The 12,317-nt window shown below is 45.6% G+C and overlaps 1 protein-coding gene across 1 annotated transcript; it reads left to right on the top strand.

Annotated features, from left to right (window-relative positions):
- Nucleotides 1–1,108: 1,108 nt before the first annotated feature.
- On the top strand, nt 1,109–3,179 carry LOC147976461 (MEIOTIC F-BOX protein MOF-like). Its single transcript, XM_087518803.1, has 3 exons — nt 1,109–2,098; nt 2,620–2,775; nt 2,889–3,179. Exons 1-3 carry the CDS (start codon nt 1,157–1,159, stop codon nt 3,177–3,179), a joined length of 1,389 nt encoding a protein of 462 aa, XP_087374929.1. The 5' UTR covers nt 1,109–1,156.
- Nucleotides 3,180–12,317: the final 9,138 nt, after the last annotated feature.

Raw genomic sequence — 12,317 nt, 5'->3', positions numbered from 1 at the left:
TGTTTTCTATGTAAAAAACTGTCGAACGCCTAAATATATGTCGTGTTTGCCGAATCTATGGTGTGTTTGCCGAATCAATGCCCTGTTTTGCCGAATTTTGACCGAATATTTTCAAAATGTTTAAAAAAGGGCGTCTGAGGGCGACCCTGGCGGCGGCAGCGGCTGGGAACCCGATCGCCTCCACGGCGAAAATATCGCTGGTTCGCCCCCAAGCGGCGCTTTTTCTAGCCCCTTGGGGGAGGGGGGGGGGGGCTGGAGATGTTCTAAGCTAGGGTGGTGCTCTCCTCTCCTTTTTTTCCTGTTTTTATTACGAGGAGGGATGCATGTCATTTGGGAATTCCCTTGCCATGAGGTGGACAAAGAGAATTTTTAGGGCTCCTTTGATTCAAAGGATTTTTGTAGAACTTTGGAGGATTAGAATGCTTAGAAATTTTTCGTTGTTTGATTCATAGGACTGAATCACATAGAAATGTCTCCTAAGGATTTGTTTGTACTATTTTTCGTAGGATTTGTAGCATCCACTCAAACTTGTTGCATTTTCTATGATGCAATCAAACAAACCAAAATCATGTAGGATTGAGATGGCATATTATGCCAATCTTATACTTTTCTTATTCCCACTTTTTTTAAAATCCTATGAATCAAAGAGGCCCTCAAATCAAACGGCCAGAAAGAAGATAGATCGTGCTAGCTATAGTAGAACTAGTGGCCGAATTGTTGTATGGCTTGGTTCTGTGCACGACTAAGTCGTGGAACAATGTAGTGTGGAAGGTAGCACTGCTGCCTGAGTAATACTTTCTCTGTTTCAAAATAGATGACCTTATTTTGTATTAATTTTAATACAAAGTTAATATAATGTTGAGTTATCTATTTTGAAATGAAAGGAGTACAAAGTATTTCACCCAAAAAAAGGTACGGTGCAAAGTGCAAACCGAATCCAACTTCAAATCAAATGAAAAGTAGAAGGTGAAAACCGAACCAATAAATCCCCTGAACAGTGGACACGGCGACGGATCCAAATCTCGCGCACGGTTCCCCTATAAATATACCAGCTCCAAACTACGCAGGCACTTCCCCTCCTGCTTATACGGTAATCACGGATACGGCGGCCTCCACCCGCAAGCGCGAGCGCGAGCGCGATACAATCCACACGGAGATGGAGACGGCGGCAGTCCCCTCCAGCAAGCGCGCCCGCCTCGGCGGCTCCGACCGGCTAAGCGACCTGCCAGACTGCCTCCTGCACGACATCCTCTCCCTCCTCGGGTGCCGGCAGGCCGTGCGGACGAGCGCGCTCTCGCGTCGGTGGAGGCAGCTCTGGCGCTCCATGACCTGCCTCAACATCGACCAGCGCGAGTTCCAGCGCCCCGGCGTCCCACCGCCATTAGACGTGTGCCAGTGGGACAGCTTCGAAGACATGGCCGACAGCCTGCTGTCGTCGTCGATCACCGCCCCATCGGCGCCGCTGGACGCGTTCCGCCTGCACTTGGTCGACGGCAGCAGGAAGACGGCCTTCGACAGGTGGATCCGCCGCGGGCTCGCGCGCTGGCCGGCTGCGGTCGACATACACTACGGCTGCGCCTACGTCGGCGGGGTCTGCTGGCCGGACACGTCGCGCTTGGCCTCCGGCGCTACCTGCCGCCTCACAAGGCTCCGTCTCTTCGGCGTCCAGCTGAGCCCTAGTTTCGGGCGGGATCTCGACGACCAGTGCCCCGTCCTCGAGGACCTGCACATCGAGAACTGCAGAGAAGATTTCTGCTACGTCGCATCTCCCTCGCTCAAGAGCTTCGCGCTCGTCAGCCCCTCCGATGATTTCTACTACAGGTGCTCCGCTCTTGTTCTAGCGTTTCCTCGCCTAGCCTCGTTGCGCCTCGTGCTCCCGTTCGGCAGCCACCGTGGCTACCCCGTCGTCACTTCTAAGAACGAGGTGCTGGCATCGCTCGTCCAGGCGTCCATCTGTATAAAGGACATGGATGACGAGGTGCAGCGGAACAGGCGGGTGATGAAGCCACACAAACTTGATTTCTTGAAGTCCATGTGCAACTTCCTCGCCTGCATCCCCAATGTCAGAAATCTACACCTCTCGGGGTTTACCACGACAGTATGTATCCATTCTAGCTCCCACCGTGTCTTTGAAATTTGATATCGCATTGGTAGCATGTTGCCCACATAAAACCATTTATAGGGATCTTCGGCAGATTGTGTAGTTCTCTGAAAATTGTACGAATTCTGTTAAAATTGTACGGATCTCCACATAAGATCTCATGAATATAGCATCGACTTAAGTCTCGGTCGATTGAGATTGAGCAATCCCGAAAAAGAAACATGGATTCTGCGTCATGAACTTCAACTCCAAATTCAAAGTGCCTTTTTTTAGAAAACAAAATCAGTCGTGTAACACCGTTGGTTGGTATCATATATCCAGAGTCAGTTTATCTTCCTGGTATCTGTATATATATACATGCCGTCCTCGTCCTGTCTTTGTTATCATGTTCACAGATCCTAGTAGCATGCTGTAGTTATTACTAAGATGCGTGGATGTTATTGTGCAATGCTATGTGTAGTAATGACTAATCCAATATTCAGCATGTATAACTTCATTTCTTTGTTGTCTTCTACCAGGCATTGTTAGGCAAGGAATCACAAGAATTTCAGGTGTTCCATGGCTTGAATACTTTACTCCTCAGCCGTTGTGACCTTGGAGTAAGCTATCAAGCTTTGACGAGCATCCTTCGGAACGCCCAAAATCTCGAGAAAGTTGGGATGCACTTTTGCAAGGTATGCATTTTCGGTCATATCTTTCATTAAAGTTGAGGACGATTTTCTCCTTTCTTGGTATTCCCTCTTTTTTTTAGTTGGTATTAACATGCATTCGACCTTACTCAACAAAGTTTTTGGAGCGCTCAAAGAGGAGAGGGAAGGCCCAGCCAAAGAGTAAACCTTCCAAACGCCGTAACTCAACACCTCCTGAGTACAAGAACCTGAAGGTGGTAGAAATCAAGCACGAGACAAACTCTACAGCTCCCTTGGAGAATATTTTCTTGGAAATTTCAAAGGGAATGCCGAAGGAAATGCCGCTAACTCGGTGGCACCGGGTTGAAAAATTGAGCAACACGGGTCCAATGACGATAGTACGATTACGATTATTTAGAACAGAAAATGGCAAAGTGAACTTGAATTAAGTTGATGGAGGACATAAGGAACATGCGTCTCTCAAATAAATCCAGAGATTAACCACGGATCTACTAGAAGGTGAGGTGGCACGGTTGGTTGGAACATTTACAGTGCCATCTTTGGTTGTAAGGACATTTCAGGTCTAACTTCTGAGAGATTTACATGCGAGTATGATTATCATAATTTTTGCTTTGTGATGATGTTGGGTAAAAACTAAAGAGTACCATGTCTTTGCTGAGGATATATGCTTTAGTTTCTTATAACATGGTTATAGCTCTGGACAGAATCGGACTCAGCCGTACTCACAACACTACATTGATTGTTATCAGAAAAAATACCTTGATTGTACGAATAACTAAAAACGGGGCCCATGGTCGTTTTAAGCTAGGAATGCTTAAAAATCTACGAGCATTTCTGTCAACATGCCACTTGTCCGATCCGAGCCCGTCTGAAGAACTAGATTCAGACAAGTTATCCGAAACACTCAAATCTTAGCAACTTTATTGGATGAGTCCGAGAGTTTGGATGCAAATCAAGAGGAACCTAAGGCTAGCCAAGAACACTAGCAGCTAAGAGGGAAACCCTAATAGAAGTGATGATTCTCCACCGATCCAGAAACTGAGCTTTATAGCCTTACAAAATGAAGGAAAAGGTAAGAAAGTAAAATTGAACCTTTGCTGAGAAGGTAAACAGCGACGCACGTGAGATGTACAGCCATATGATGCGGGATGGACACGATCTAGTACAGCAAGTTTTGCTCGGCTCCGAAGAGGGAGGGGCGATGACGGTGGCGCGCCTTTGGCTCACTTTAGTGCTTGTAGTCGTCGCTAGGTGGTCTAGAGATCAAGATACAATTTTTATTATTTCTGGTAGTCATTGTACTACCATGATTGAGGATGAATAGATTGGAAGTTTTCTCCCGAAAAAAAAAGAAGTCGCGAAGCGGTACGGGCGCAGGAGGAGCGTCAGATCGCAGATGGACGGTACTGGGAGCTTCACACCAACAACTACGAATTCAAAACTTAACCGAATCTATGTCTGCAGTGTTCTAATTCTTCATATGCTCAACGCTAGGTCCTGACAACTCCCCCCCCCCCCCCGAACAACTCCAAACCTCAGGACTGGAACTCTGGAAAAACCTTTTGTATGAATGCGGCGTCTTCACAAGTGGCATCTTTCTCGTCCATGTTACTCCAGTTGATGAGCCAGCGCATGACAGGAATGTGAATGCCACCTTGAGCTCTAGGGATGAGTTTCCTTTCTAGTAACTTCTTTGGTTCAAGAAGAATTGTTCCATCAACATTAAGTAGTGGAAGTTTTGCGTTGGGTATTGCTTGAGGCCCTAGGTGCTTCTTTAATTGACTAACATGGAAATTTGGATGTAATTTACAGTCATCGGGTAAGAGCAACTTGTAGGGGACATTTCCAACTTCCTGAAGTACTCTGAAAGGGCCATAGTATCTTGAGTGCAATTTGAGAAATATGTGGATGCTCAAGGTAGTATGTCTGTATGGTTACAGTTTTAGATATACCATATCTTCTATCTCTAGGTTCCTTTTAGACCTCTTTTTGTCAGCATGATGTATCATCCTTTCTTGTATTCCCAACAAATTTTCTTTTATCTGGGCTGAAGTCTATTCTGCAGTAAGGACAAATGAGAAATCTTCCACTTGTTCAGTTGGATAGAGAGCAGATTCAAAGATCATAGTGAGAGGTCTATTGTTTTGAGCTTGGAAAGGAGTGATTTCAGATAAGTATGGTAGCTAGTGTTATACCACCATTCTGCGAGGGAGAGCCAATGCATCCATTTCTTTGGCTGTAAGAAACCCATGCACCTGAGGTAGGTTTCCAAGCATTGATTAACTCTTTCAGTTTGGCCATCAGATTGAGGATGATAAAAAGTGTTCATATGCAACTTAATGCCCATAAGTGTTGAAGATCATATTTGTATCAGTTACAATAACTAAAGGTAATCCATGTAGTCTGAAGATGTTGTTAGTAAATGCTTTGGCCACAGAGTTGACAATAATTGGGTGCTTCATTAGGATGAAATGGCCATACTTTGTGAATCTGTCCACCACCACTAATATCAAGTCCTTATTGCATAATGTGGCAAGGCCTTCCACGAAGTCCATGCTTATGTGACACCAGGCAAAGTCAGGGATGGGCAAGGGCTGTAGCAGACCAGGTTATTTGCAATGTTCAGGTTTACTGATCAAACATGTTGGGCATTGCTTAATGAAGTCTACAATGAATTATTTCATGCCTAGCCAATGGAAGAGAAGCTTCACTCTTTGATAAGTAGCTCTATGTGCAGAATGTCCTCCAATTTCAGAATTGTGCAATGCAAGCGCTAATTTAGTTCCGAGATCAGTGTTATTTCTACTGACAATTCTATTTTTTGTATCTTAAGATGTCCTGTTGTAAAACATAATTTGGGATAGTAGTTGGCATAATTTCTAGTGGTCATGTGCATAATTTGCAACTACTTCGGATATCCAGGCAGGTCTTGCAGTACCGGCCATAGGCGAGTTCAGTTTGTACTTGACTCTAGACACACTATCAGCAACTTTGTTGTTCCCTTGTTTGTACTCCATTTTGCAGTTGTGGCCCAAGATCTTGATTAACAATTTGTGTTGAATCCCTTCAGTGAGTTTTTGTTCTTGTATATATTTCAAGCTCTGCTGGCCGGCCCTTATAATCGGTGAGGATGCAGCAAAGTAATGTTTCCAGCACTTCAATTATGGCTAGAGCCTCCTTGTCATATGTTGACATTGCTGCAATTTTAGGGTCAATAATAGTCTTGCTAAAGAATGAGAATGGCCTTCCATCTTGCATTACTACAACCCGTATTCCATAAGCACATACACCCTTTTCTTGGATAAAAGCTTTAGAGAAAACAAGGAAGGAAAGCACAAGGTCTTGGGTCATCTTGTCTTTCAAAATATTAAAAGCTTCCATCTGTTCAGTGCCCCATTAGAAATTATCCATCTCCAGGGATTGGAACAAGAGTTTGCAAATAAACCATAGTTTTGTATGAACCTCTTGTAGTAACTAGTGAGACCAAGGAAGCCTCTTAGCTGAGTTGCATTTTCTGGAGTGGGCCACTGAACTATGGCCTCAATCTTGATCGGGTCTGTGGCAACTCCATCACCTCTAATGACATGTCCCGGGTACTCAACCTGAGGTTGTGCAAAGGTGCACTTGCTGATTTTTTGCATATAACTGGTGAGATTAAAGTACCTCCAGAACTCGTCGCAGATGGATGAGATGCTCCTTCATATTTCTATTGTATATTAGTATGTCATCGAAGAAAACCAGTACAAATTTTCTAAGGAATAGTGCTAGGATTGCATTCATCAACAGTTGGAAAGTGGTAGGTGCATTTGTCAGGCCAAAGGGCATGACAAGGTATTCATAACGGCCACAATCTGTATTGAATGCAGTTTTTCCGATGTCTTCTTATAGCATTTTTATCTGATGATATCCACTTCTCATGTCCAATTTAGTGAATACAGTGACCCTTTTAATTCATCAATCAAATCTTCTATGACAGGTATTGGGTACTTATTTTTGATTGATTGCTAGTCATAAATTTTGAGTTCACAAATTCATGCAAAGTGTAGAGATAAATTGTCCATATTTGTCATATTTTATATCGGTACATGGTATGTGTATGGGTTATACGATCCATACCCGTACCCGCTTTACCCGATGGGTTTCAGATTTCCCTATTTATATACCCATGGATAACTTTGTTGGGGAATGCGGTAATTTCAAAAAAAATCCTACGCACACGCAAGATCATGGTCATGCATAGCAACGAGAGGGAAGAGTGTTGTCTACGTACCCTCGTAGACCGTAAGCGGAAGCGTTATGACAACGCGGTTGATGTAGTCGTACGTCTTCATGATCGGCCAATCCTAGCACCGAAGGTACGGCACCTTCGCAATCTGCACACGTTCGGCTAGGTGACGTCCCACGAACTCAAGATCCAATAGTGTCGAGGGAGAGCTTCATCAGCACGACGGCCTAATGATGGTGATGATGATACTACCGAAACAGGGCTTCGCCTAAGCACCGCTATGATATGACCAAGGTGGATTATGGTGGAGGGGGGCACCGCACATGGCTAAGAGATCAATGATCGACTTGTGTGTCTATGTGGTGCCCCCTCCCCCGTATATAAAGGAGTGAAGGAGGGGGAGGGGCCTGTTGGGGAACGTAGCAGAATTTTAAAATTTTCTACGCATCACCAAGATCAATCTATGGAGTCATCTAGCAACGAGGGAGAGGGGACTGCATCTACATACCCTTGTAGATCGCGAGCGGAAGCGTTCAAGAGAACGGGGTTGATGGAGTCGTACTCGTCGTGATCCAAATCACCGATGACCTAGCGCCGAACGGACGACACCTCCGCATTCAACACATGTGCGGTTGGGGAAGACGTCTCCTCCTTCTTGATCCAGCAAGGGCAAGGAGAGGTTGATGGAGATCTAGCAGCACGACGGCGTGGTGGTGGAAGCAGCGGTGATCTCGGCAGGGCTTCGCCAAGCTCCAACGAGAGAGAGAGAGAGAGGTGTTACAAGGGAGAGGGAGGCGCCAGGGACTTGGGTGCGGCTGCCCTCCCTCCTGAATCGTTGTTGTCCTAATGCAGTAAAAGAGAGCAGGAGCGAGAGATTGGGATTGTATCGGAATGGTCAAGGGGGTTTTGCTTGCCTGGCACTTCTGAAGATGATATAGCTCTTCATCGGTGTCATCGATCACATCGTCGAAACCACGTCTACTGAGAGGCGACAAACACCGGCAAACGAGAGGGAACACAATCAATGCAATGCACATTATGATGCATGATCATGACATGTCAATATGCTGTGATTTGAGCTAATGTAACTAAAACCAGATTAAATGAAGTTGGTTTGAACCAAAGATTCAAATTCAACTCCATATGTGATTATTTAAATGCCACTTATTTGATTTGACCTGATCAGCAGGCATAAGTTGTTCAAACATGCATGATAATGCCATAATCATATTCTTTGGATTTTTCTGATCATTTTTCATATATAAATTATTTGATTTGGAGCTATGGTTGATTTTCTATGATTTTTAGAAGTTTAGGATATTTTCTGAAATAAATAAATCATTTCTGATTTATTTAAAATCCAGAAAACAGATTACTGTGTCAGCATGACATCAGGGTGACATCAGTAGGTCAACACACCAGGTCCAGGTCAAACCTGACCCGTGGGACCCGCACGTCAGTGTAATAGGGCAGGGACAGAGGCTGACTGGTAGGTCCGGGTCAACGATGACGTGGCATGGTCAAATTGACATGTGGGGCCGACTATATTAATCTAAACTTAACAGGGAATAAAACCTGAGGTTAATTAAGACATGGGGCCCATAGTCAGTGAGAGAGGGGGTTCGTTAGTGGCGTCATTAGCCACTAATGACGGCGCCACGTCGGCATGGCCGGAGTTAAACCGCCGGCGACCTTCCCGCGCGGCGGAGTCCACACGGGACGGCGCTACAGGAGGTGGCTGAGCGAGAGAAGAGCACAGGGAGGAGGCCCTCGCTCGCGCGCATCCAGTGGAATAGGTGGGAGGTCGCGGGGTGGTCGGAGCTCGTCGGAAGTGGGCTCGCGGCGGCGCCGGAGTTCGGGTGAGTGCGGGGTTGGCGCTGTGGTGCACGGGAGGGTGAGTTAGCGTGTGAGTTAGGCTCCTGGTGGCTTCCTGAGCGTGGTGACGCGCTCCGAATCGAGCTCAAGCGACTGTAGTGACGGCGGCGACATGGCTGGCGGCAGGAGTTATCGGCTCCGATGGCCGTGGTGGTTAGAGGACGCGGACGAGCACGGGGAGAGAGGGGAAAGGGGCAGGTGCTCACTGGGAGTCGCAGGAGCTGGTCGTCGGGCTCGGGGGCGACTTGACGGCGATGGATCGACGACGAAGAACAGCGTCAACCGAGGTTGAAGACGGAGGCGAAGACGGCGTTCGGCGGCGTTTGGACTCGCGTGAGTCAATAGAGAGGCATCGGCAACGGTGGCGGAGCTCCTGGGAATGTCGGAGAGGCGAGGGTGTGGCTCTGGGCACGGTGGCAGAGAACGGCGGCGGCAGTCGCTCTCGGGTGAGCTCGGGGAAGAGGCTAGAGGGCGAAGGAGAGAGCAGAGAGTGAGGGGAGAGGCAGAGGGGGCTGCGGGGCGTCTCCAGACGCGGGGTCAGGGAGAAGGACGGGCCTCCAGCGCGAAGCAGGAGGTGGCTGTAGCTGCGCATGCGTCAACACGCACCTGCTCCTACTGGCAGGAGGAAGACGACGCGGTGAGGGTAGGTGGGCTGGACTAGGTAGGTGGGCCGCCAGGTGGGTGCGGGTAAGAGGCCCGGTGGCCTTTCATTTTTCTTTTGTTTCTGTTTTTATATTCTGTTTTTCTGTTTTGTTTTGTTTTGTTTTGCCACTGTTTAAACTCAAAACAAATTCAAATCAGTGCCAAAACTTTCTGTAAATACCTGTGGCTTATATGGACTTTTCCAAGTGCACACAAATATTTCTGATACATTTGAAAATATATTCTATATATTAGGAATATAAATTCAAATTCAAAAACAATATGATTTAATTCCAGTGCCCAAAATGTTCCTTAAAAATGTTCAATATTTTTGGTTTGGATCCAAAGCCTTGCCAAAATTAGCAAACATTGATGAAGGGTAGTTTGGTTCATTGAAAGCATTTTTTTACTAGACCTAATTGAATTTCAAAGTGCTAGGGTTTGATCAATCCCCATTTCAAATTCAAATATAATTTAAACATGATGCAACAAGATGCAAAACACCAGGCACTACCAGAAGCTAGGGATGTGACAACTCACCCCCACTAAACAAGAATCTCGTCCCGAGATTCAAGACGTGAGGTAAGTAGAAAGAGGGGACACAAAGATAACACGATCTCATGATCCAAACTGTCCTTCTCGAAGATGTTGATTTATTCCTTCAAATTGATCTTGACATCCTTGCTTTTGAGATCTTCATCCAACTATGATGACGGAACAGAGGAAACTCGACAGAATTCGATCTTCACAAAGATCAAACGATACACGATCAACTCATCGAATGAGGCGAAAGAACGTCTCTTGAGCCGAGACACAAGTCACACATCAGGAGGGTGATGGAGAAGCAGATGACGAAGGTTCAATTTGGTAGGCAACAATCCCACGCTTGAAAGGATGGTGGATGCATTTCAAAGTAACGAGGAGCTAAATTGCCATGATTCCATAACGGGGCACCTAGAGTAGGTGGCCCGTTGAATTATTCCCTTAAGTGGCAAAAAGAATTACTTTTGATCCATAGACCATTGGAACTCTTCATACCAACCCGAGGCAATTCACAATTGATCGTTTGGCGGAGTAAGTAGGGATGGCATACCCAGACTAGAATGGATGATGTGGACTACCTTGTTGAAGACAACGCAAGGGATGATTTTGCTTGCGCGTGCTCTCAAGAACTTGAGCATTTCCATATTCATCAAGGTTCTACCAACATCCGTGCCGAGGATCCTGGCAACACATCTTACTACCATGATGAATAGTGATGGTCAATGCAGATACAAAGGAGGGCAACACTTTCTCAGATTTCACCTTAGCGATGCCAAGGAAACGAAATCTGGATGTTCGACCGAGAGACATTTAGCACTCCGCTTCTAATGTTCTCCTTGATGTGCTAGCGTAACCCATTTATAGATATGGTTTGGTATCTAGAACATCAAGTAAAAGGTCGGACTTCGGGAGCACAAGAATCCATAAGGAATAACTACTGGAGTAAATCCTACGACATCCTTATGGGGAGGTGGCCAACTTCCTCAATCAAGATACTACAATGATAGGTCTTCCGTCTGGGTGTGTTGGCCACGATATCCACCTTACCGGTTTAGAAAGACCAACATTATAATTCCTGGGAAAAGGTCCAACCATCATATCTGCCTGAGATTCAGATCTGGTTGTTGTCAGGATATTCCAGACTCATCAAGTCTAGAGAGAAAAACGAAAGTTTGCAACACAAGTCGACGAGATGACGTTGCAGGATTCTCGGGAAATAGACTACGGTGGTAAGCTCCAAAACATGAGCCAGTTCTGCTACAAACATGTGAACACGCTGTCCCAGACAAGCATGACCACGTAGTAGTCTTACAACGAAACACTATCAAGTTCAGGTGGGAACCATTATTGCGGATAACAAAGTCCTTGATTAAGCCCGGGTTAGCTCTTAAAAAGGAACTTCTTATCCTTGAACTAATCAATCAGTGGCTTGGTGTGCTAGGAACACCTATGGAGTGGAGGTAATTAATCTACCAAACCATAGAGTACTTTGCACGAATGCATGACTGACTTGGGATGATTCCAAAGGAAACAAAACAAACCTTTCTCAAATTCATGGCGGCAACTTACACCTAATGCACGTGAACTTGGAGAAGGTCACTTCTTTCGTCCAAGCATAAGCTTCATGAACGGAACACGAAGGTATTGCTTACAAAGTTTTCAACACCAGGTTGATGTTCAACATGAATCATGGGGGAGACAAAATGTTGCTGATGGGCTCAACAGCAACTCATCGGAATTTCCATATCACTGGACTTCCACCATCATGTGAACACGGTGATAGCATTGGTCAGACCAAAGGATGTAATAGTGTATGCTCGAGGAATCAACCTCGAGTAAGACAACATTACGAACATCGTTGGTTTTGATTTGATTTGAGGATAGCCCACACTCAAAACAAAGTTTGGACAAGACAATAGATCCAACAACTGATCACGAGGACCAATCGATGAAGATATCATCTTTCTTCAACACACACACACACAAAAGATATCCCTTGACACGAACTAAGTCAGACAAGCTTTTATCTTCCAACTCTCCAAGTTGTCGTTTAGCTTAACCAACTAGCTCAGGGTTATGCAACACAGATTCTTGGAGAAAGGGTGGTTACAAGAAACCAACTTGATCACGAACTCAACATAGCGGTCAGGTGACAACCTGGTAACACTTCCGAGAAGACATTTGGAAAATCACGAACCACCAAAATGTTATTAAGCTCGGGAGCAATCTTGCTTTTGAGGCAAGATGATATGATTAAATAAGAAAGGGATTGAATAATCCT

Source organism: Triticum urartu, chromosome 4A, assembly GCF_056163025.1.
Source record: "Triticum urartu cultivar PI428250 chromosome 4A, HENAU_Tu73, whole genome shotgun sequence".
NCBI classification, from domain to species: Eukaryota; Viridiplantae; Streptophyta; class Magnoliopsida; order Poales; family Poaceae; genus Triticum; species Triticum urartu.
Note: the sequence above shows the minus strand (reverse complement) of the source record. Positions and strands in the feature narration are given on the sequence as shown.